At 39.5% G+C, this 26,812-nt stretch overlaps 2 protein-coding genes across 2 annotated transcripts in view; both read left to right on the top strand.

Moving 5' to 3' along the window:
* Nucleotides 1-26,433, top strand: part of LOC117287859 — a 29,666-nt gene extending 3,233 nt beyond the window's left edge. Inside the window, exon 2 of the mRNA XM_033768417.1 lies at nucleotides 26,395-26,433. The gene's annotated coding sequence lies outside the window, so the exon portion shown is untranslated. The remainder of the gene's footprint in view (nucleotides 1-26,394) is intronic.
* Nucleotides 21,699-26,072, top strand: LOC117287860. Its single transcript, XM_033768418.1, has 2 exons — nucleotides 21,699-23,579; nucleotides 26,037-26,072. The coding sequence occupies exon 1, from the start codon at nucleotides 21,821-21,823 to the stop codon at nucleotides 23,555-23,557; it is 1,737 nt and encodes a 578-aa protein (XP_033624309.1). The 5' UTR covers nucleotides 21,699-21,820; the 3' UTR covers nucleotides 23,558-23,579; nucleotides 26,037-26,072.
* Nucleotides 26,434-26,812: the final 379 nt, after the last annotated feature.

The following is a 26,812-nucleotide window of genomic DNA, read 5'->3' as shown; positions in this document are numbered from 1 at the left end:
TCTTGTATTTTAAACTTTTTTTTTAATACCTTGTGTATTATGTCTCAAGAAACATTTTTACTTTTTCGAGTTCCACGCTTCAAAACTTGAATGAAGCAAACTGGATCTGCCTATGTATATAACGTTTGGTAATAACTGTGAAATTAATGGCAACAACAGGTTACTTGATAGAAAAGTACAGCAGCTTCGGATAGTAACTTGCAGTTTGAGAAATGTTTCTCTTTGAAGTACTGCGGTTATGGAGAAAAAGTTATTTCTTTAGGCCTTTCCCCAAATCCGAGAAGCGTTACTGACAGTGACGGTTCTCATTCCAATGGGAAAGTTTTGGGACGCTTGGTGGCAGCAGACTTACCAGGTAAAATCCATTGTTCTCGATAATGTACGCATGCTCACAACTACGTAAACAATGGAAATTTACCTGGTAAGTCTGCTGCCACCTAGTGTTCAAAAGTCTCCCATTGCAGAGTATTCTTCAGATCTTGCGTTGACATTATATTCCCGCACCAGATTGTAAGCAATTTCTCAAAACGAGATGCAAAATCTGTTCACCTTCTGAAAATGTTCACCATTCAGTTTTATTGTTTTATATCTACAGCTACTATAACATTATTGAAACGAACAGTGGGTTCCAGTTACCAAACGTATATACAATTGCTTTAAAGGCAGTGGACACTATTGGTAATTACCCAAAATAATTATCATCATAAAACCTCTCTTGATTACGAGTAATGGGGAGAGGTTGATTGTATAAAATATTGTGAGAAACGGCTCCCTCTGAAGTGCCATAGTTTTCGAGAAAGAAGTAATTTTCCACGATTTTGATTTCAAGATCTCAAGTTTAGAATTTGAGGTCTCGAAATCAAGCATCAGAAAGCACACAACTTCGTATGACAAGGGTGTTTTTTTCTTTCATTGTTATCCCGCAACTTCGACGACCAATTGAGCTCAAATTTTCACAGGTTCGTTACTAGTCTTTGACATTTACCAATAAATCCACTGTCTTTAAAAGGGCGAAAGAAGACACAATTTTTGTTTTCAATTAAAATGAATACAAAAAAGGCATTTGCTGTAGTTTTTATTAATTTTATTTATATAGGTTTGAGGCATTGCATGGTGAGGTGGTTTGCGGTAACACCATTATTTGTTTATACTTGCCAGGTAGAGCGGTAGGCTATAGCCAGACATGTTTTGACACTTGACCTTTACATTGTAGTTATGTTATACTGATGTTTGTGCTCTTTTTGTGAATAATAAGAAGCAGGAGATTAAAGGAACACGTTGCCTTGGATCGGCCGAGTTGGTCTACGAAAAGCGTTTGAAACTGTTTGCTATGAAATGCATGGTTAGAAAGATGTTTTTAAACTGTCGTGCGTTTCCCTGACAACGGGATTTCCCACTCTTCACCTGTGTGATTGTGGCAACGCATCCAATGAACCTAGACTCCAGCTCAAGTAATTTTGGTTTGTGTTCTGTTTGAAGGTGACATTATTATTATTATTGTTATGAGCATGCAAGCGTTGCAGGAAATGCTGGATGGGCTTGTGCTGTGTGTGTTTTTTACTTTTAGTTACAACTCTGTGGTTACATCGGAAGGCACCAACGCGTGGTATAAACACAGGGGCTTGGACACTATGATGGCTCCACTATTACTGATTCACAATCTGTTATTTACGTATTCGAATCCGTTATTACGGATTCACAATCCGTTACAAGGAGTATTGGATTATGAATCTTTTCAGTGATCACGAATTCGTTATTTTCCCACTTTGAATGGCGTATAACGGATTGTGAACACCACTATTACTCACTTCACAATCTGTTATTTACGTATTCGAATCCGTTATTACGGATTCACAATCCGTTGTGGAGTAGTGGATTATGAATCTGTTCAGTGATCACGAATCCGTTCTTTACCACTTTGAATCCGTATAATGGATTGTGAACACGTTATAACGGGTTGTAGATCTGCAATAAGGGTATGGAATCCGGAGGTAACGGATTGTATTAAACAAAAAAATTGTTGCCTTTTGTAGATTTAGATCTGAAGTTTTAAAATCATGAAGATTGCCGCGTAAACCTGATATAAAAAAATAAAAAATTAATACCAAATCATTCACCATTTAATTTAGAATGAATAAGACCGAGCCATTTGCTGTAATCATTATAATTGAAAACATCAAGTATAATGAGACATTTATAATTAATATATCCCTCGATGTGCTGTGTTTTTAACAAATCGACGTTTCCATCAGTATGCTCTGTCATTTTTCAAGACATTTAAAACAAAAAGTGCCTTTCTATGTAGTACATTCCTAAGTTGAATTCAGTGCGCAATAATTGTCTATTTTTATCTAACAAACACTGGGCCCACTCGATCACTCTGCGCATGCCCCCATGAAGAACTCCCCGCACTGTTTGCATGAAACATAAAACAAAAATGTTAAGTCTTTTTAAAGCTTATATTTTCAAGATGTTTAGTTTATATTCTCGTTTTAAACTTATTTTATTAATTGAGTGTATTTAATTAGATATTTTGTATTAACTTTATTTATATTATCAATTTTATTTGTTTTAATCTAGTTGTGAGATAATTTAGTTGTCAGTAGTTTTAGTCTATTTCAGATATTCTATTTAATCTGGTGTTTTAATTATTTAGACAATGAAATAGCAAAGGCCACACAGGGAAGGGCAAATGACAATCCAAAGCGGTAATGATTAAATTTTTACATCCCGAGACGTTATCTACGGAACCCCAAAAGAGCCACATAAAAACAAAATAAAAGGTTAACAAATATTACAATTATTTCGTTCCCTCGAAATTATTTCTAGGGAAGGAAATAGTATTCCTAGTGAAACTTCGGGGAATGAAATAACATTTTGAGGGGACAAAACATTGCTGACAATTTCTTTTTAACTTTTCCATTTTGTTTAGTTTGTCTCTTTATATGCTCCGTAGTTTTCAAGGCTCCGCGGATTTCTCATCGGGGATTCCCCGTTGACACGCAATCACACATGCAAACACAGTTAGCCTTTAGTCAAGGCGGACGAGGCATCCCCATTATTATATCTCACACGAACACAGCGCAGCACTACTAACGGCTGGTATTTTCGTGCGGCATATGTAGGGGTGCTGCATGCGCCTTGACGAGAGGCTATCGAATTATGGAATGATATTCATGACTCTGGTGCACCTTATATCTATAATTTGTTTGACGAAAGAATTTCCTATGAATTTTACTGGACATAAAATTCAAGCGACCCTATCGATAGGTTTCTAGTGTCTTCCTCCATTGTGTGGATGGCTGGTAATTAAATACGTGGCTTGGATTTCGTGCCATGGGGATTTTTTTGCTCCATGGCAGTCACGCACGTGATTGTGATAATAGACTCAAAGTTCAAGCCGTTTCTTCGTTCATTTTTTTTAAAGGTGTCACATTATAATGATGAGTTTTATAACGGCTGTTTCATAATGGATGTTGCGATAGGGTAGGCAAGGGGGGGGGGGCGGGGGGTGGGGGTAAGGCCTAATTCTATTTTCTTGTTCCCAAAACCTGACAATCAATAAAACTGATAAGTCGAGTGCATTTTGTGCACGCAGTAATGCAATTGTCTCCTTCTATTGATTTTGTCAGACTTCGTCTCACATCATTAAAGGAACACGTTAACTTGGATCGGGCGAGTTGGTCTTTGAAAAGCGTTTGTAACCCGTTTGTTATGAAATACATATGATTTTTATAGAAAGATGTTTTAAAGTAGAATTATAAATGATCCACACAACTATACCTTGAAATTGCACGGTGTTGCGTGTACTTTGGGAACAACACAGCCGGGCCATTTCCCACAAAATTGCGTGCCGTGTTTACTAGTTCACGACATAAAGGAAACCCGTGCTATTTCGAGGCATTTGTGTGGATCAAATCTTCCTTTTGCATTTCACAACAAACTAAAACGCTTTTCATAGAGTGGACCAACTCGCCCGGTCCAAGGCAACATTATGTTCCTTTAAAGGGAAGGTACACGTTTGGTAATTACTCAAAACAAATATTAACTAGCTACAAGTCTTTTATTCCTATCTGAAAGCACACAAATTCGTCCAACAAGGGTGTTTTTTCTGTCCACATTTTCTTGCAACTTCGATGACCGATTGAGCCAAAATTTTCACAGGTTTGTTATATGATGCTTATGATGGGATACTCCAAGTGAGAACACAATTACCAAACGTGTACAGTGCCTTTAATATCAGAACCTTAATCTCCATTAAAGGAACACGTTGCCTTCAGATTTCACAAAATTTCACGTTTGAGGGTGTTCCTTATACTTATTAAGAGTTGTTCTTGCAATAAAACACATTTAATGTGTTGTAATTAGTGAATGTTAATTAAAAAAAACAAACAGTGACCTCTGACCCCGAAACATGCCCCGCAAAATATATACGTTTTTCAAGCCGTCAAAACGATCGTCCGTTTATGCGCGATGCACAGCAGTTAGGCTGGCGCCGTAGCCAATGGCCTGGTAAACCTACCAGAAGAACACGAGGTAATATACCGTTCTCTACCATAGACCTTATTGCAGATAGCAAAAATCCGACGTCCCGCAAAGGATCGTGGGAAATATTTTGCACCTCCAGTTATACGGTCGTCACGTAACGTGTTCTACAAAGTTTTTGTGTAAACAATAAGTTTGTAAACATTGACATTGTTTGTGGTGGACGGTCATGCTTCTGTGGCGGAAGACAGTTTCAGCCACGAATGGGTGTACCTCCATGCTTTATTTAGCCATGTCAGATGTGTATTATTAATATAAAAAACTACGACAATAATGCCATCGGACCAGTGTGCTTTGCGACTCAACGGAAGAAGTACGTACATACGTAGGTAGGCCTAGGTCCATGCATGTTTTTTTTTTACTTTGAATGAACACAAAATAGTTTAATAAAATATCAATAAAGCTTGTTGATGATTTAATCATGACCGGGTCATGATTAAATCATCAAGCATGTCAAGCCCAACAAGCTGTAGGCTACAAATTGAGTATTGTATAGGCTAGATGTTTATTGTATGTGTGATTGGTGGTAGAAAGAAACATTGGCCTATTCAATTCTATATTCCTCAACTTGTTTTGGAGATATTGATATTATATTCAGAATATAATATCAATATTCTGATAATGATACTGCTCATTAATTAGCTCATAGTCATATTGGTCATGACTGACTTTCAGGGCAGAGTGTTTGGTAATGATTTCCAAGGCAAAAGATCATTCATAAATACCTCAATCAGTTTCACTACTGCATTCCTGTTGTGGTGGAGAGCGCTTCACGTGGGGTGGGAGTGTTTAAAGTTAACGAGTGATAAAGACCAGCTGGAGCTGTTTATAACCGGTTGTTTTCGGATATGTTTAGATGCATAATATGCGCTGGTCTTGGTGCTAGATGTTTCACCGTTACGGGCGATGTTGGTGAGTTGGCCGCGCTGGGTGTGAAAGCAAAACAAGAAACATCTTGCACCAAGACTAACTACGCACACACCACACAATGCATCCGAAAACTGTCTCAGTCATTAAAATGCAATACATGTCAGGTCATCAAATAAGATACGTAAAAGAGGAAACAAGAGCGTTGAGAATATTGATCCAGATCCAGATCCAGATCAAGGGCTGAACGACCACGACCCTGCCTGTTTTAAACGCCTTTTTAAGAACTTGTAACCACTCATTTATTCCCTTAGTTTTTGTCTGCTTTATCTTTCAGATAATTACTTGTGCATCAACATGCTTCGTGACAGCACTCATATTGGAAGCAGTTATTTTCCCAGTTCTGTGTTCACTCCAAAGATGTGATCTGTACTGTTGTTTTGTGGACTCGACCAACCACATCCTACTTCTTTTGCTGCAGGAGAGCTCATTGACCATCTTCTGAATTGACTAAAGGCTGTGTGTGACTGTGTGTGTGTGTCTTCATGCTCTTGAGGCCATTTTTGACTGATGACACGTAAATTGGCGATGAAGAGATAAATGTTAATTGCAGAGTGAACTGTGACGCAAGCGTTCTGTCGGCTGTTGGGCTTTGAAAACACCTAAGGTATCGCAAGTGCTTCTAAATATGCCTGTGCGTGGCGTCCTGCGGTTGTAGGCTACAATTCTCAGAGAAAGTAGAAGTGTACAATACAAACAATAACACTGTCCAAACGTCCATTTCCACTGTCTTGAAGAGTTTAAAGCTTCATTTATTCTGGTTACTTAAATCATACAATAATACTTCATAATGCAAAGATTTAAATAATACCAAGGGTTGCAATTGCAAAGATCTAGAGGGTTGTAGTTAACCGCCTCAGTACAGTCAACATGAACAATACCTGAGGCAAACAAGGGTAGATAATAATTGAGTGAAGTAAACTGCAATGTAAGTGTTTTTAAGGGGCCATGAAAATACCAAGTGTGTGTGACGTGAGACGGAGTTCACGTCTATTTTGTCTCATTTAATTATTGTGTATTTCTTCCTAAACAAGTAGAAAACTTACCTTTGAGGTGTAAAATTTAATTCATGTAAAAACAAGTGATATAGATCCGTACAATTCTCATAGATTACTTTAGTTCTATGCGACGAGATGATCGTTGTATGGGCGCCGCCATTGCACACTCAGTTCATTAATATTCATTAGGTCTATGACTCGTGATTCGTCATACCAAATAAGGGAGACGCTGTTAGGACTTTCTTTCCTTAAATTAAGCTTGTAAAAGTGCAGAAAGACCTGGGGTTATTCATAAATAAGTTCACAATCATTACTTGTCTTAATCTCGATTTATAAAACCTTACAACTTTCCTTTTATTAAGGGTTTTATTGCAAATGTTGTCTGTTTTTTTCGTAGCGCGCGAATCCTATTTTGCGTGGCTGCCTTCAGCCAATCAAAAAGCGGTAAGAAATTCGCGGCCTATATAAAGGGAAAGTTTTACAATGTATGTTCAGTTGCTGTAATAGAAGCTGCCCTAAATTATCAGGTTAGTGTTGGTTTGCTTATAACTTGAAATGAAATGCACCCAAAATGATTTATTTACGACAAAATGTTTGACGATTGCTGGAAATTATAGTGTCATGTTATTTTACATCTCAACACTCAATATAAAAGATTTGTGGCTTTTTGTGTGCTGTATTTTACGTGAATATTGCTTAAATAAATCTCTCTTTATAAATATTGTGTGCTGAATTATCGGATATTTTGGGCCACTCTTTACTGAATATCAGGAGAAAATTATCGGGTTATTGTGCATAAATTATGCTGATTATTTAGTCAGTTGCTGTAATAGAAGCTGCCCTAAATTATCAGGTATGGGGACAGTGGCAGCAACTCACTCACTCACCCTTAAGTACGGACTCCGCATTTGGAGTTACTCAGCAACCGACTCCGCATTGCGAGTCGTAATATCAACTATATGCTTTGGGGCCGAACGTTAATTTATATACAATGTATCAACTCCGCATCGAGTCATTTAGCTACTATTAGTGCAGCTGCTAAGGTGAACAATTGTGCACTTTGTGGTAAAAGCATGAAATTTGCTATGATGGTTGGTATTGGGCTAATAATCAATTTTAGACTTGGACCCACCTTGGGTCTCTCCTATTTGGGGGCGGAGCCTCATTTGCATAAAAAGGGGGGTCTTTGGTATAAATATTGGGCAAAATCATACTTAGAATAATTTTTTTTGTTCTTTTGACCAGAAATATAAACTTGAAAATCATAATTATAAGTTAGAACATAAATTAGTAAAAAAAAATGCCCTTTTGTGGGCGGAGTTTCAATATTTCTAAAAGTGGGCGTTTTTAAAACAAAGTGTTATCTTTAGTGAACTATTACTGTTTTTTAATTGTTTTTTTTAAGCTGATTTATGTTATTTGAATAGAAATACTATAAAAGAATACATTTTTTCCATGAGTTTAAATAGTTTCTTTATTTATCCCCTCTTTTGTGGGCAGGGCCAGAGTAGTAAACGAGGGTTCGCTAAATTACACATGTGTAATACAGCCAAGAATGCACAAGCAGCCAACAATCTCATCAACAATACAGGAATAAAAGTATGTCCTGGGCCGGCAAAATCTGATACATGTACATACATGTACTGTAAAATCGTCGGTTATGTATACTATGGCTATGGCAAACTCAAGCTCTCAAATCACACCATTATACCCACACAGTGTGATCTGGCATCATGCCATGCAGGCCAGAACAATAAGTAAAATTTATATTAGCAGTTTTTTTTTTCAATTTTGAGAAAGGTTTTCAGTTAAACATATGGCGAAGAATCCACTCATGCAGTGTAGTTATTCGGTTGAGATGTGTTGGAATGATCACTGAGCTGTAGCATACATGTCAGAATACTGAAATAGGTAACATGTACAGGGAAAAGGAAAAGTGGTGAGTTGGTATTTGATGAGGCCATTAGAGAGGCCATTGAAATCTACCAGTACGACCCAAGTTAATGGGGGTTTAGGAAATGTGCTGTGGATAGAGGGTCGATATCCATTGGTCAGGAAGAGTAGGAGCCAAATGTCACTTAGGTGGAGGCTGATGTTTTGAAGAAGGGTGTCGTGCTGGTAACTGCAATGTCCTCTAATGCATTCGCGGTGCCAAGGCTTCTTGTTCTTCTTATCGTGTCCACACACACTATATATTATGTTTCAGCCAGAACTGGACACAGTTCCTAGCAAGATCGTTGTACTCTGCAAAGTCCTCTGGTCTGTATTCCTGCTCCATAGTTTGTGGCTCTGTCTTACATATGCAGGTAACGTCTTCAGAGTCTAGATATCCCCACTTCTTGAGAGACACGTTGCACCGGCCAGTTGATGTTCCAAGTCTGTTGAGGGACTTCTATTCAGCCCAACCTGAGTCAGCATCAGGGGGGAGTTCTTCCGAAGCACGTATGTCAATGGATGTTCTAGGTGGAAGTTTACCAAGTCTCTCATGTCACATGGCAGTTCGAAGAGCCCCGGCTTCTGCACTTTGTTTGTATTTGTTGAGGAAGCTTTTCCTGGACCGAGTCTATTCTTAGCAGGTGTGTGGCTGAATGGAGGGTTTCGCTCGTGGTCTGGCTATACCAGAAAGTTTGTACAGGCTATCAGTTGGTGTTGGTCTGAGGCATCCAGTGATGAGTCGGCATGTAGCATTGATGGCTGGATCAATCTTCTTAGCGTGGGTAGATCTTTCCCAGACTGGGCACGCATACTCTGCAGATGAAAAACAAAGGGCTGAGGCTGTTGATCGAAGAGTGTCTGGGCTGGCACTCCATCTTGTTCCAGTAAGTTTGCTGACAATGTTGTTTCTTGCACAGACTTTGGCTTTGGTCTTCGCAACATGGGTCTTAAAGGAGAGGCAGCGGTCTTGGGTGACACCTAGATACACTGTAGGGTCACAGTTTTCAAGAAGAGCCCGAGACCAGGAGACGTTCAGTTGGCATTTGGCTTCTCGATTACAAAGATAAAAGGCTGAATGAGAGTGATGACCTCTGCAGCACTATAGTCAATTCGGTAGTCGGTTAAAGAATCCCTCGTTTTATGATGAAGTTTCTTGTGAGCGGAGGGTATATTGGCCTTATGCCTGCTTGATGGAACATACACGGAAGAAAGTGAGTAGTGGTATATGGTTGACCTTGGGTATGGGAACATATAGTTAAGTTTGGGGCGGCTTGGTGGTGTTAATCTGGTTGAAACTGTAGCTGTCCATACCATTGCGGTGACCCTACAATTGCCTTTAAAACTCCTCCACAGAAGGTGACTGTCAAAATTGGGACCAGAAACAATATGATCCACAATCTCACTGGTAAATTCTTGGTAGCAAATGCCGAAACACTTTGCTCATCGGCGCTAGCTATCTGCCACTGGGGGCTGAGTATTGTGATCCAGTTTGGAGAAACTCTCAAGCCTACTCGATATTCAATTGAACAGCACCATGAGGACCATCGCTGGTGCTGTTAGCTGCACAAAGACTGATTGGCTACCAGTCCTGAGTAAGGCAAATTTCCCTATTCAGATGATCAAAAGAGAGTGTGCCATATCAGTGATGGTTCTCTAACGCTAAAGCAGAAGAGCGGCGCACGCAGTGGCAAGGTCCAGACGGCACAAGTTCCTGATGAAAAAGGATCGCACCATCCAGTTCCCGGGGATAGACCTTCCCAATGGTAAAATGTACCTCCTGAACCGGTTCCGCACTATTAAACTCGTCACTCCAACTAGCCAATTCTCTTCACTCTGACTCAATTAATCAACTGCAGAGACAGCAAAGGTCAGTCGCACCGATCTCCTGTGTCCACGTCCTATAGAGCTTTGTGGTCGATTTCACTAGGCCAGGCAGTTGTTTACCCCAAGATGATCTTGGACGGCCTCTGGATATTTTCCAGCCAGGAGCTGGTGCTAGGCCTCCCCTGGAGTTGCTGGCGATGCAAAGAGCGTTTTTAGCTGGGGTGTTGTCAGCCAGGCGAGCGACATGACAAAAGAAAGCAGAACGGCGGCATTGAGTCACTCAGACTGGCAAACCCACAACTCCAACAGACCAACTCACAACTCCGACAAAGGCTATCCTGTCCTATATATTGAACACCATAGACACAAGTTGTAGGAACCTTGAACAAGAGGGTGTGTTTAGATGCTAGGGTAATGAAAGAAGAACTGGTGTACAACGGTCAATGTTGGTTATTTTTCATTGGAAACTGTGGTGGAGGGTGTTGTCTTGTTTCTTTGTGGTGGGGATCAGGCATAGACAGCTATTGCCAGATTGCCCTTGTCCCATGGTGAACACGGTGAACTTGATGCTTGGGTGTTGCTGGTTGAGGTATCTGTATAGCATTTTTGGGGCTGATGGGTAGAGTCGGGCCACATCATCAGTTCGAATGAGCTCTTGTGGGAATTTGGAGAGGCACAAACTGTATAAGAATACTCAACATTAAGGCATCACTGCTGGTTCGATTTGTTTAGCACCCAATCGTTTACTCTCAAGAGGGAGCAAAGAAGTGCTGTGAGTAAATTGTAAACGCTGTTACTGCAAACAACGATGTAGTGCATACTGAAAATGTAGAAATATTGTAATTAAATGTCTATACATGTATTTACACGGTTTTGCATGTATCAGTACAACAATCAAGGGGCTAGAATGGCATGTTTTATTTTATCCCCACTTTAAAAAAATGTGACTCCCCCCACAAAAGGGGCAGGAATAAAGACAGTTATTAATTTTTAAATAACTGTTTTACTGTTATTATGTATTTTAGTCTAAAAGCTAAAAGAATGAGCAGAGAAAAGCAAATTTAGTCAAAATTAACATATTACATTTTTTACCCCCACTTTCTTAAAAATACGACTCCGCCCACTAAGGGGCAGAATTCAAGACAGTTATGAATTTTTAAATAATCATTAAACTGTTATCATGTATTTTAGTCTAAAAACAATGAGCAGAGAAAAGCAAATTTAGTCAAAATTAACATTATTACATTTTTTACCCCCCTTCTTTCTTAAAAATATGACTCCGCCCACAAAATGGGCAGAATTCAAGACAGTTATTAATTTTCAAATAATTATTGAACTGTTATCATGTATTTTAGTCTAAAAAAATGAGCGGAATTGTTTTTCAAATAGTCAAAACTGACATTAAATTTGTTACCCCCCACTTTCTTAAAATGTAGCCCCACCCCTAAAATGGGTGAGATCCAAGATGGGTCCAAGTCTTAAAATGATCTTTAGGGTGTATGTAACAACTGTAGGAAGTTTCATGCTTTTACCACAAAGTGCACAATTTGTCCACATATGGGCCTTAGCAGCTGGACTATATGGGGTCGGCGGAGCCACAGTATAAATCCAGCCGGGGGCTGAAGGTATAGCTTAGGCTAATACTCGTCATAATGACTCCGCATCAGTATGATTAACTACTATGGGGTCGGCGGAGCCACAGTATAAATCCAGCCGGGGGCTGAAGGTATAGCTTAGGCTAATACTCGTCATAATTACTCCGCATCAGTATCATTAACTACTATGGGGTCGGCGGAGCCACAGTATAAATCCAGCCGGGGGCTGAAGGTATAGCTTAGGCTAATACTCAATATGGTACGCATCAATATTAACTACTGTGGGGTCGGCGGAGTCACAGGATAGTTGCAGGCGGGGCTGATACTCGTCATAACTTGACCCGCATCGGTATTATTATAACTACTTGTTTAACGGCTCAGGGAGTCAAGGTTTAATTCCAGTCAGGGACTGAAGGTGGAGCTTGGAGCTACTACGCGTTTAACGACTCGGGGAGTCAAGGTTTAATTCCAGTCAGGGACTGAAGGTATATTAGTTATCATAGAAACTATTAGTACTCGTCTTTTACTCCGCATTTTGAGTCAGACTAGATGATTCGGCGGAGTAAACACAGTTAATGGAAAGGGGATCGGCACTAGCCATCTATAACCAGTCCAAGAACTAGAAGAGAGTAATCCCAGCAAGGAGCTGATAGTAATATGAGTCAAGGTTTTAATTCCAGTCAGGGACTGAAGGTGGAGCTTGGAGCTACTACGCGTTTAACGACTCGGGGAGTCAAGGTTTAATTCCAGTCAGGGACTGAAGGTGGAGCTTGGAGCTACTACGCGTTTAACGGCTCAGGGAGTCAAGGTTTAATTCCAGTCAGGGACTGAAGGTGGAGCTTGGAGCTACTACGCGTTTAACGACTCGGGGAGTCAAGGTTTAATTCCAGTCAGGGACTGAAGGTATATTAGTTATCATAAGAACTATTAGTACTCGTCTTTTACTCCGCATTTTGAGTCAGACTAGATGATTCGGCGGAGTAAACACAGTTAATGGAAAGGGGATTGGCACTAGCCATCTATAACCAGTCCAAGAACTAGAAGAGAGTAATCCCAGCAAGGAGCTGATAGTAATATGAGTCAAGGTTTAATTCCAGTCAGGGACTGAAGGTATATTAGTTATCATAAGAACTATTAGTACTCGTCTTTTACTCCGCATTTTGAGTCAGACTAGATGATTCGGCGGAGTAAACACAGTTAATGGAAAGGGGATCGGCACTAGCCATCTATAACCAGTCCAAGAACTAGAAGAGAGTAGTCCCAGCGAGGAGCTGATAATAATATGGGCGGAGTAACACGTCCTACACTTAGTGTGTGCCAGTGGTTTTTATTATAAATGATGTAAATAGAGAGACGTCTCACAGCAGTTTCAGAGTTAATAATTTTGATGGTTTTATGAGTTAAATAAATAATTGTTGAAACTGTTAGACATGTGTCAATTCCAAGTTTTTGAGTCCATTTCTTCACTTAATAATTGTAAGCTGCCTGGTTATATATTTTAGCCCAACGGACTTGGGGAAGTTAAATTTATTTGTATCACGGTGATAAGTGGTAGGAGATACTGTAGAGAGAGACAGCGCCCCCACCGACCGCCGCGTCACATGTGTTATAAAGTTAATATTACCAATTTAAATATTTGAGGAAAAAAATTAAAGGATGGAACTTGTAAATAAAAAATTGTTTGTAAACAAATATATGGAACAAAAAGTGTGACAAGTTTGGATTTATTTTCAGCAAGAGTTAAATTATGTGTACCCACAGTTATTAATGAAACCTTTAAACTCTCACCATAAAATGGGTCAAATAATTACAGATGCTGGTTAGATTGTGAACAATTGTTTTCACACCAACCCGGGAGTTAAATTCACAACATGCATGATATAGCATTCACAAACTAGAATTTGTCACAGGGTGTAGCAGATAGTCTGACCCTTCTTCTAGAGTCTTTTTGTGAACAAGGACTCTGACATGCATGACGTGTTTGCCAAAGTTGGCTGCAGCTTAATAAAAATCAATCGTTTTAATGTTGGCTTTGTGAAGTCATTACAAATTGCCTCTGGCAGTACTGAACCCATTATTACATATTAGTGGGCCCTGAACCACCTGACCACAGTGCCAGTTTACTTGTTAATTTAAATCCAAATTTTGAAGATGCAGAGTTTGCAGAGAATCACATTTAAGTGCTCACAATACTTCTTCTTTGATGGCAAGGTTTGAAATGATTTTTCCCCCACTTAAACTACAAAATGAGACCTATCAGTATATAAATTTAGAATCAGGTTTAACAGATGTACAAATATAGCCTATTATTTATAAAGAATATAAAAGCGAGTTACTGTATACATAGTCCTCTCAATATGGCTTTTTATTAGTCTATCATAACCAATTACAGATACAATCGAATCAAGACAATGTAACCATTGATGGGCTTTATCCATAGAGCTATATCTAGACTCTAGTCTATACCAGGAATAAGAAATGATTGTATTTTTTGTAAAACAGTCATGACAGTCCTCGATCATCATGACCTTGGCAATGTTTCTCTGTTTTGTAACAGAAAAAAATGTCTTACTTTTGTCATGGAGGTCGTCCATGCTTTTGTCGAAGTATTTATCAGCACAAATCGGAGTCATTGGTGGGAAGTTTTGGTTGTTATTTCCGATCCCTCGAGGGTGACTGATGGTTGCGGGAGAGGGTCACTGATCCGTGTTGCAACTTCTCGCCATTGACCTTGTCAATGTCAGACGCCCTACAGACGTAGACGGGCAAACCTAAAAACAGTAATTTTATCGCGAAAAAATGTCGCCTTTGGAGTTTGTCTTTAACTACTGTGTCTTGGCACATTCACTTTAGCTAAAGATTACCTTAGTGCGTCTATGGCAGAACTATTTATTTTATCAAGCAGCTCTTTCTCGGTCACTCCTGCCACATCCATTTTGCAAACCGATCGATCGTGTACGAACGTTGAACGTTGTTTACTTTTTTGAGCGAGGTGCCAAATTTTTCCCACAGTCCTTTGCGCGCACATGCGCAGTTGTTCAAAATTGCTATCTGCAATAAGGTCTATACGACGTTGTGTGAAATGTAAACACACCATTTTTCTGTCAAAATGGATCGCCGAAAAACACAGATTCAGCTCATTGCTCTACGCAAAGAGATGATTGAAGACACGTCCAAAAAGAAGGAAAGGACACCTCGCCAATCAGGGTAAGAATAATGTAGTGGGACATGGACTAGCCGACGAGAGAGAGAGAACGGACCGTGATTGTTTATACCCAATGCAATGTTATTGTTAGTTATTATTGTGGACATGACACGTAAATTCACAGCCATGAGACAGCCGCAGCACTGAGTTGTGAGAGTACATAATGTACATGTACTATGACTAGTTTACATATAATTTTGTAGATCTATTCACTTGGTGCATAGATGGGGGTGGGGATTTGAATCGAGTGCCCAGCGTACTAATGACTTGGCATAATTTACCCTAATTTACTTTGATGCTACAATTAAAAGAGTCGTTTATCTGGCTGGGAAGGTGAGGGCTTTTGTAAAAATTGTAGAAGTACATTTTAAAAATAGTACAGATTTATGAAATGTTTTTTGTATATTTTTAACAGTTTACCCAAAATATTGTACCCAAGTCAACTCGTACACAAGTCAACCCGAATTCTTTCAAAGAAGTGTGACCTTTCAAACAATAAAAAATAAAATTTTCGAGAACTAATATAATAAGTTATATCAATGGTTTTCAATTTCTTGTTGAAGGTACTATGTGAGCAGATGCCAGGACTTGGCGTAAACATCTTGGAGACCTCATCAAACCCGGCACCTCCAAGTCCACATTCATCCACCTCCGCAAAGCTCTTGCCAAGCTGGTGGGTTTGTACCAACTGTAGGGAGATGCCAACACAACAGGACAGGTCATGCTGCAAACAAAGGCCGGATGAATACTTCTCAAACTTGGCTGTAAGAGACTGATTATTTCATACTGTCAATGGCATGTGCATGTATAACAATATACACATGTACTGTCAAAGCAGTCCAGTTTTGTTACATGATATTTTGATCTGTGTCCCCCCCCCCAAAAAAAAAAGGAAACAAAGTAAATGTGTAAACAAACATTTAATAAGGAAACACAAATTTAAGCTTTCATTCATTGTAGTTACTTGTAAACAGCCTCCTTAGCCAACGTTGCATTACCAAAATACTTCACACTGAACAGCCACATCCTAACAACATCATGTCTTTGACCAGCAGCCGATTTCAGGAAACTTTACGCAACTGCGTAAGTCCACTTGTGCAACGTTTATGGAGCAACTTGCGCCATTAAAATTGCGCAAGTGGACTCACGCAGTTGCGTAAAGTTTCGTGAAATCGGCTGCAGGGAGGTAGTATTTGCTAAAATGTCACTTTAATGAATCAACATCAAGTGCATGGGTTTTATATTCCATATACATGTACAAATAACCAATTTTTATTTTGTTAATTGTTTCAAAAATGTTTGTGTTTATATTTGAAAAGATCTTGAGGCACCTTGTTCTGGACCACCATTAGAGTTGGCACGACATCACAGGAATGACATGTACACCAGGGCAGCATGATTTACACAACAAATGACTTTGCCACCCAGCCAGCCTTCACAGACAACATGTGTCATGTCAGAATGGTACTGGAAATAGAGTAACACTACCTGGTTACTGTGTTTGTAAAATCAGGGGTATATTTCCAGATAGTTTCAACTTTCATTTACACATGATTTATGCAAAACAAGTTTAACAAATGGCAATATTTCCCGTTGTCAACAAGTAGATTCTTATTCCTAAATTAACACATGTCAATACTTAAACTTATTATTATTTTTTTTTTGCACATTACTCATGTCAACAAATCATTGAATGTGATGTGAGCAGAGTTTGTTTTCATCACAACGACATATGATTAAGTTTAATTTGAAGTACATGGCCAATTGTTTATACAATCATATTTATTGTATTATTTGAGATTTTGATATTTTGTAACAAAAAACACCCAAGAACAACAAAATGCAAAAACATAAACAATCTGTATTCAAATAAATTTATCTGAAATATCTTTATTCTGTATTCATAAAGAGACATGGATCATAGATGCAACAAGTTTGATAAACACAGTGCCATTTCAATTTTTTAACCTTAACCCTTGCAAGTGTATTTTGATTTCAAACCACATGCCTGTTATGAAATGCATGGTCAGAATGATGTTTTAGAACTAGTCATATTGTTGACTAGCAGACCATGTTAGTTCGAATAAGTAAAAGTTTTAAAGGAAAACCACCCAATTTCAAGTCATACTTGTGTTGATCATTCTATTCTACTTTTAAAACATCCTTTCTAACCATACAATGCATTTTACAACCAAATCACTCGATTTAAGGCATTGGTCTCTCTAAAGGGACTTTATACCTTAGACGTTGGTAATTACTAATTTGTGATCATAAAACTCACTTGATAAAGTCTACATGATGAGAGGCATGTCAAAGGACTTGTAGGGCCACTGATTTTCCGTTTCAGAAAAGTGCAAATTCCGTTTGGCAAAAACATGAATTCCGTTTCAGGCACAAAAAATTCCGTTTCATGTTTTTTTAATTAGATAAAAGGTTGTTTAATACCCAGGGACACACTTATAAAAATCAATTTGAGATAAGTTGCACTGTTGACTTCGTAAAATGTTCATTTGAACTGACAAATTTCAAAAAAATACTTTTTTTTATAATTGTTGATTATTTTGTATACTGCTGTTCTAAAAAGGTTGCACTGTGACTGCAGTATCAATGCACATGATGTGATAGACTTGATTCCAAGTCTAAAACTGCAGTTGATTCTCTGCATCAGCCACATTGTAGGCTAATGACAGGAGTGTATCCACAAGAGGGCGCTGTTTCAGCATGATCAAAGACTTGGGAACAAGTCTATGGACGTGACCATTCTCCATCCACAAACAAAATGTCAGCCATTTTGTTTTCGCTTTGGCGACAGAATGTTGACAGTTTACGGTTTTATTTTAGACCTTTCCGAGATGAAAAAACATTGTATGTGTTCTTATAGATCATAGGTAAGCTAGTTTGTGTATTATTGTTGGTAAAAGAGAGGGAGAAAATGCAATTTGGGTGAACAAAAAATGTTTAAAACGTGCCGCGAATAATGCCCTTCGCTTAACCATGTTAACAACGTGTGTACATCATGTGTGTAAACATTGAGGATGGTGTGAAGTAGAACAGAATGATCCACGGTTACGATCTCGTACTTTTTAATGGTCTGATTTCTGATGCCTTTTTAGTTTAACAAAAAGAATCTTAATAAAGAATGCAATTTCAATAGTTTTGGCGTCAAGAAAAAAAAAAAAAAAAAAAAAAAATCAAATTTTCTGAAATCCCGTTTTCCGTTTCAAAGGGCGGATTCCGCGAATTCCGTCCGTTTTCCGCGATCGCGGAAAATCAGTGGCCCTAGACTTGTTTCTATACTGCAATGGTGTTTTTCTTTCACTGTTTCTTGCAGCTTTTATTGCCAAATTTAGCCCAAATTGTCACAGGTTTATTATTTTATGCATAAATATTGAGGAGATACACCAACTATTACTAAGGATACTGCATGGGACTATAGTGTTCTTTGACAAAGGACAAATTTAATTAATGTTTGCAAATACATCGTGTACTGCTGTGAATTTTAAAAACATGTCTCAATAAATTGACCATATTGTTTTATAAAGTTCCTATAAATTTGTGACAAAGATTCTATTTGATTACATACAAACTCTAGAACTTGCCAATAATGCTAATAATGCACTGACCTTATGTCTTATGCACACCTGTACAGACATTTTTGTAGCCAAATTGTGGAAATTAAATTTAAGAAGTGGAAAATCTGGATTTGTGTTTTGCTACAAGTTCTTCTGTTGGTAGTAGTGGTGGTGGTATTAGGGGGGGGGGGGATGGCGGCTGTGGGTAGAAGCCATCCTTGCACCATTAGCGGTAAGCCTGGGCGACTAGTGTTGGACTCCAACTATTGAATCCTTAGTCGAGTCGCGACTATTGTTTTCAACTATCCGGTTAAACGTGCTACAAAAATAGTTAAAAAAAATTGTGTCTACCTGTTTGGTAAACCAATTTAGTCGCTCATTACTATTCATGACAACATAATTTACTTACAGAACACAGTCAGACATCAGTGACACAAATCTTCAATCTTTTCCGCTTGAATTAGACTATATTGTGCTTGCGGCACACATTGCCACAGTGCATCGTGATAATTAAAAATTTGTCGCGACTAGTGTCGTAGTCGCAACTATTGGATGGAGGTGCGACTAGTCGATTAGTAATTTTCACTGGTTGCCCAGGCCTAATTAGCAGAGTTTTCCTGTCCTGGGAAGAAGCTGGTTGTCATCTAACCGTGCTTGGAAAACTTCTTTGATGTACGTGTACTCTTTCTTGTCCATACCGGCTTCAATAATCACATCACCACCCAACTTTCACTGTGACCTGGCAATCAAGTATCAATACAAAAATGTTAGAAAATAATAAAATTGTTCCCCGTTTCTGATTTTGTTTTGTAATTTTTGAAAAGAGTTCTTCTAGACTATGGCCCTTTTTGAAACCACGGCTTTGGCTTTGGATTCAGCTCGGGCTAGCTTGGCCCCGCAGATGTTTGGACAATACTGAGCGTGCTTTGCGTAAGGATTCAGACAACAGGACGGAGTCTGAAGCCGAATCCAAAGCCGAAGCCGTGGTTTCGAAAAGGGCCTATGGAAGCTTCATTTTTGTGGACAAGAGTATTACTTTATTTTAGCTTTCCTTGCCAACTACCATTTGCAGTATGTGCTCCCTGTTCAGATGCATCGCACAGTAAATTTTGCTGTCAAATGATTCTGAGCAATGTAAACAGGAGCTACCTCAAATAGTACCGTCCAAGACCAAGGTCAAGGAATTACATCCCCATAATAGACATAAACATTATTTTATAAAACAATGAATGTATACCCCGAAGAAAGGATCATGTTGGCAAAGAAGACAAGTGACATCTATCCTATGGCGATGGACTAGTATTAGATAGACACCACTGTTCTGTTGCCCTGTGACTCTACATGTACATGCAAACAGCATAGAGAAAGAACAGAGAAGTGAAGTCCCTGTAATTTTGTATCTAAAAACGAACTGTGGGGTATATGTGACTCGCAATTGCATACTATACTTACACGGTAAACGCCTCTCCGACATGTCTGAGCAGATGTTTTATGAGAGGATGAATTCTCTAGCTGTAGTTTTGTTTCAACTCCACTCGCTAGTTAGTATTAAATAATCTCGTCTTTTTGCTGCAAAGGACCGAGGCAAAAAGAGACACACGACTACAGAATCGCATGCACTATTAGTATAAGTAAAACGGGTACTAGACATTCTTTCGTGTACAAAGTATTCGCATTACTAGACTGGCCCCGCTAAAATCCTACATCGTACGAGCAAGAACGGGGAGTTCAGTGCGTCTGGGGAGGTCTGGCCGCGGGGGATGATGGCCCGCTGGACGGCAGCCGCTCGGCGGCAGCCGCTCGGCCCCGGGACGTGGGCTGAACTTGCTGCTTAGATAGATTTATAAAAAGTTAATTCAACGTAGGCCCTTTTATTTTTGTTCATGAACTGTTTTTTGTTGTTGGTAACCATGGAGGAAGAGATAGATACAAATGGGGTTCGTAAAATGGTTAATAATTGCTCAGTCGTATAGTTCAACGGCTGCGACTGGAAATAAGACTAGTGAATTTGGCGGCCATTTATGGGAGTCAAAATCTTGACCCCCATAAATGGCGGAGCGTTTTGTTTCGAGAAAGTTAGCAAAAGCGAAGCATTTCTAAGGCATGTTTGTGTAGATCATTATATTCTACTTTTTTAACATCTTTCCAACCGTAATCATTTTACATCAAACGCTTGTCATAGCCCAAAAACGCCCAATAAAGCGCAACCTGAAGCCAACGTGTCCCTTTAATTCTCCATCTCTCTCCCTCTCTTTAGTCGACCGAGGTCGGAATCATGTTGAGGCTTGCCCATCCCTGTCTATGGGTGCGTTCGATTAGCTTCCCCGGGTCGACCCCGTTGTGTGGCGTTTTCTTTTTCCAGGACGAACATGTGCAGATAATTACCCACGTCCGTCCTGTGAAAACAAAACCGCCACACACCGGGGTCGACCCAGGGAAGCTAAACGAACGCACTGTTTACCAGCTTAAACGGTAATTATTCGAAAAGTTGTTTAGTTTTTGGGATTTTTTTTATAGTCGTGATATTGGACCATCATTATCAGAAGTCACAGCTTACAAGAATTGTCTTTGTACAAACAATAATACAAACAAATCACAATGGGAATTTTTTTAAAGAATGACCGATCCTCGAGCGTTTGGAAAGAACACCGGTGGTGCGTGGTGTTTTTATTTGGAGAGAGAATGACTCTGCGAGCCCTGGGACTCCCCAGAGCAGATGTTAAAAGATCAGGGTCAATTAATATTTTCTCCCTAAACTGTAACAAGCTATGTTCCGTGTAGTTTTGAATGATTAGCAGTTTGCACTGTACTAATAAGGGAATTTATTGAGTGGAGTAACCGTTTTAAGAAATTCAGCACTTCAATGTTACAGTTCCTCGACTTTATGTAATGCGAAAATGAGTGAGTAGATACCATTTTTGTGCAAAGGTCAAGTGTGTGTCATAACTGTAGTGCACATAATAATAATCTCTTGAATGAGGTGTTTCCGCAACAATGGTCATGTTTACCATGCAGCGACTATTATTGTTTGATTTCTGGGCACGGGATTCCCCCTCCGCACGCAATCGTAGCTTACTCGTCACAACAAACATCTCATCAACCACTATGAACGACAGAGGACGGACTGTGCTCCTTGATTCTTGATACCCATCGTGCTTTTCGCAGTTTCAGAATTTGGAAGCGTATTGATGAAATTAAGTAATTGAGGCCGCAGTGAAAATGACGTCTCCGAACTCACAATCAACTGAAGCCGCACAATATTTTAACAATATTGTAAGTAGGTTTTTAGCCTCAATTCCCACTATTGATGCCAACGTGCTTGCGAGTTGTTTCCAAAACATATCCCAGACCTACAGGAAAGGGCTGCACAGACTTGGGATTAAACTAGACTGGAGGGATAACTGCTACCGTGGCGTTTACGTGCATCGCTTCTTCGCTTTGCACAGCTACCTTGTGTATCAAAGTTTGCACTCGGCATTGGCAGATAAGACATATCTCACAGAAGCATGGAACAACGAGCCGTGTTTCCGTGTGTGTTGCATCGGTGGAGGGCCTGGATCAGACGCTCTGGGCCTGACCAAGTTTCTACGGGACAACAGACTGGTTCCAACAAACCGTTTGGAGTGCACGATATTTGATCGGTATCGGGAATGGGAGGACACTTGGAAAAAGATGACAAAGAGCAATGCCAATATTGAGTTTCCACCGATGACATATATCTCGCGTGACATGACCGGCTGTACGGCCGACCTGAGCATACTGGATAAGATAAGATCAGCAGACTTCGTTTCCTTCGTCAAGTTTTTCTCTACTGTGTCTGCCGCCATCGGGGCCGATGCAACTCGCGGAAACTTACTCAGAGAAGTTTTCCGAGAGCTAAAACCAGGCGCTCTTGTGTTTTACACTGACAATATATTTGGCGATAGGCACGGAGAGTTTAAGAGGATCGCTTACTCCGGCGGAGTCACGGATGTGCTTTTCGAAAAAATACACTTTCCGATTTCTCTGCCAGTTACAGAGCGTTCAGTTAGCAGTAAGTCATTCGACGCTGCTATCCAAGTTGCCCCCTTACTAAGCTGTTCGGTGACCGTCATGCTTCTGCGTAAACCTCACATGGACAACGGACAGAATATATCATCAGAAGCTGAACCTATCCACACTGAAGCAGAGAACGCACTGGAAGCTGAGCTTATCCACACTGAAGCAGATAACGCAGCGGAGCCTATCCACATTGAAGCAGATAACGCACTAGAAGCTGAGCCTATCCATACTGAGGCTGACGAAGCACTACTAGAAGCTGAGCCTATCCACACTGAAGCAGATAACGCACTAGAAGCTGAGCCTATCCACACTGAAGCTGACGAAGCACTAATAGAAGCTGAGCCTATCCACACTGAAGGAGATAACGCACTAGAAGCTGAGCCTATCCACACTGAAGCTGATAACGCACTAGAAGCTGAGCCTATCCACACTGATGCTGGCGAAGCACTACTAGAAGCTGAGCCTATCCACACTGAAGCAGATAACGCACTAGAAGCTGAGCCTATCCACACTGAAGCAGATAACGCACTAGAAGCTGAGCCTATCCATACTGATGCTGGCGAAGCACTACTAGAAGCTGAGCATATCCACACTGAAGCTGATCCAGAAGCTGAGCATATCCACACTGAAGCTGATCCAGAAGCTGAGCATATCCACACTGAAGCTGACGAAGCACTACTAGAAGCTGAGCCTATCCACACTGAAGCTGATGACGCACTAGAAGCTGAGCCTATCCACACTGAAGCTGACGAAGCACTGCCAGAAGTGGAGTCTATTCTATCAATGACCACTGCTCCCATTGTGGCACCAGGCGACATCAAATCAGACGTCCAGCCCCAAGACACAGATCAAGTCTCAGTGTCTCTGAAACTTGGATCCAAAGTCAATCCATCTAGGCGCTTTACTCCTTATTGATGAAGTCACTGAGATAAAAAAGGTAAGAAACAAAGTGTTTCTTCATCATTTCGAAATTCGTTTTAAAATTATAGAGATAGCCGTGTTTTACCGTTTATACCAATTTTTTTAACTTCATAAAAAATGTTCATCCATGTTTATTGTTTAGGCCGTATCCGGTTTGCACATTGTTGCATGATCCAATGCGTATAATCAGCGCAAAGGATTATGGGTGAAATCCGAGTCCATGCTTAACTAACATGGAGCGCAAGTGGCCCCTTTCGAAAATACGGCTTCGGTGTTGGATTCGGCTTCAGGCTCCGTCCTTTCGTCTGAAGCCCTGAGCGCGTACGCAAAGCACGCGAAATATTTTCAAAACAACCGCGGGGCCAAGCTAGCCTGAGCCGAGTTCAAAGCCAAAGCCGTGGTTATGAAAAGGGCATAATGTGAACTATACTTTTTCCCAAGATGCATTGTAGTATATTTTTAAGATGGCGTTTGAGCACTTATGGCTATCGGAGGATAGCTATGGCTCACGACTGTTGCTAAGGTACTTAAACGCATGACGAGATGCATCCATAGCCAGTAGCCGTAATAGCCACCAATACGATCAAGGCCTAAGACTAAAACAAAAAAAAACTGTAAAGTCATTATTTTTTTTATATTCTCCTGACAAATGCTTCTTAAACTTTGTATATTTGGGTATGTGTCTGTATAAAGCTTGCTCGACCTGCCCTGTGCACTGTTTGTTGACAACGTTGTCTCTTTTCTGTTACCTTTTAGACTTTATGAAACTTTCTTGTATTTTAAACTTTTGCGGGCAATTTTTTTTTTAATACCTTGTGTATTATGTCTCAAGAAACATTTTGACTTTTTCGAGTTCCACGCTTCAAAACTTGAATGAAGCAAACTGGATCTGCCTATGTATATAACGTTTGGTAATAACTGTGAAATTAATGGCAACAACAGGTTACTTGATAGAAAAGTACAGCAGCTTTGGATAGTAACTTGCAGTTTGAGAAATGTTTCACTTTGAAGTACTGCGGTTATGGAGAAAAAGTTATTTCTTTAGGCCTTTCCCCAAATCCGAGAAGCGTTTACTGACAGTGACGGTTCTCATTCCCATGGGAAAGTTTTGGGACGCTTGGTGGCAGCAGACTTACCAGGTAAAATCCATTGTTCTCGATAATGTACGCATGCTCAGAACTACGTAAACAATGGAAATTTACCTGGTAAGTCTGCTGCCACCTAGTGTTCAAAAGTCTCCCATTGCAGAGTATTCTTCAGATCTTGCGTTGACATTATATTCCCGCACCAGATTGTAAGCAATTTCTCAAAACGAGATGCAAAATCTGTTCACCTTCTGAAAATGTTCACCCTTCAGTTTTATGGTATTAATATATCTACAACTACTATAACATTAGTGAAACGAACAGTGGGTTCCAGTTACCAAACGTATATACAATTGCTTAAAAGGCAGTAGACACTATTGGTAATTACCCAAAATAATTATCATAATAAAACCTTTCTTGATTACGAGTAATGGGGAGAGGTTGGTTGTATAAAACATTGTGAGAAACAGCTCACTCTTAAGTGACATAGTTTTCGAGAAGGAAGTAATTTTCCACGATTTTGATTTCGAGACCTCAAGTTTAGAATTTGAGGTCTCGAAATCTTGCATCAGAAAGCACACAACTTCGTATGACAAGGGTGTTTTTTTCTTTCATTGTTATCTCGCAACTTCGACGACCAATTGAGCTCAAATTTTCACAGGTTCGTTATTTTATGCATAAATTGAGATACACCAACTGTTAAGACTAGTCTTTGACAGTTACCAATAGTTTCCACTGTCTTTAAAAGGGCGAAAGAAGATACAATCTTTGTTTTCAATTAAAATGAATACAACAAAGGCATTTGCTGTAATAATTATAATTGAAAATAATCAAGTAATGTTTGAGGATCAATAAATCTTTCGACGAACTGTGTTTTAAACTCGACGTTTCGATCAGTATGCTTTGACCATCTAAGAGAATACAAATAAGATGCGTAAGATTTATATTTTTGCTGTGCAAATCGAGAAGAGTGACCGAAATCCCTTATTTCAATTCACTGTGCAATTATGATGTATATAAATTTTCTATCTATCTCTTAGGCTTACTCAATCACTTTGTGCACGAAGCACTCCTATGAACTGTTTGCATTGAACATAATCAAAAATGCCAAGCCGTTTTCTTTTTAAGCTTACATTTTCAAAAATATTCAATTATTTTACCCTTCTAAATTATTTGATTAATTTAATCTATTTTATTTGTAAGTTTTTATTAATTTTATTTATATAGGTTTGAGGCATTGCATGGTGAGGTGGTTTGCGGTAACACCATTATTTGTATATACTTGCCAGGTAGAGCGGTAGGCTACAGCCAGACATGTTTTGACACTTGACCTTTACATTGTAGTTATGTTATACTGATGTTTGTGCTCTTTTTGTGAATAATATTAGGAGCAGGAGATTAAAGGAACACGTTGCCTTGGATCGACCGAGTTGGTCTACGAAAAGCGTTTGAAACTGTTTGCTATGAAATGCATGGTTTAGAAAGATGTTTTTTAACTGTCGTGCGTTTCCCTGACAACGGGATTTCCCACTCTTCACCTGTGTGATTGTGGCAACGCATCCAATGAACCTAGACTCCAGCTCAAGTAATTTTGGTTTGTGTTCTTTTTGAAGGTGACATTATTATTATTATTATTATGAGCATGCAAGCGTTGCATGAACTATAGCCAGACATGTTTTGACACTTGACCTTTACATTGTAGTTATGTTATACTGATGTTTGTGCTCTTTTTGTGAATAATATTAGGAGCAGGAGATTAAAGGAACACGTTGCCTTGGATCGGCCGAGTTGGTCTACGAAAAGCGTTTGAAACTGTTTGCTATGAAATGCATGGTTAGAAAGATGTTTTTAAACTGTCGTGCGTTTCCCTGACAACGGGATTTCCCACTCTTCACCTGTGTGATTGTGGCACCGCATCCAATGAACCTAGACTCCAGCTCAAGTAATTTTGGTTTGTGTTCTGTTTGAAGGTGACATTATTATTATTATTATTATTATTATTATTATTATGAGCATGCAAGCGTTGCAGGAAATGCTGGATGGGCTTGTGCTGTGTGTGTTTTTTACTTTTAGTTACAACTCTGTGGTTACATCGGAAGGCACCAACGCGTGGTTATAAACACAGGGGCTTGGACACTATGATGGCTCCACTATTACTGATTCA

The sequence above is a fragment of the Asterias rubens genome, chromosome 3, assembly GCF_902459465.1.
Source record: "Asterias rubens chromosome 3, eAstRub1.3, whole genome shotgun sequence".
Taxonomy (NCBI): Eukaryota; Metazoa; Echinodermata; class Asteroidea; order Forcipulatida; family Asteriidae; genus Asterias; species Asterias rubens.
This window is presented reverse-complemented; position numbering and strand designations above follow the sequence as displayed.

Coding starts and splice junctions, on each gene's coding strand:
- LOC117287860 (XM_033768418.1), top strand. CDS start 21,821: ATGACGTCTCCGAACTCACAATCAACTGAAGCCGCACAATATTTTAAC.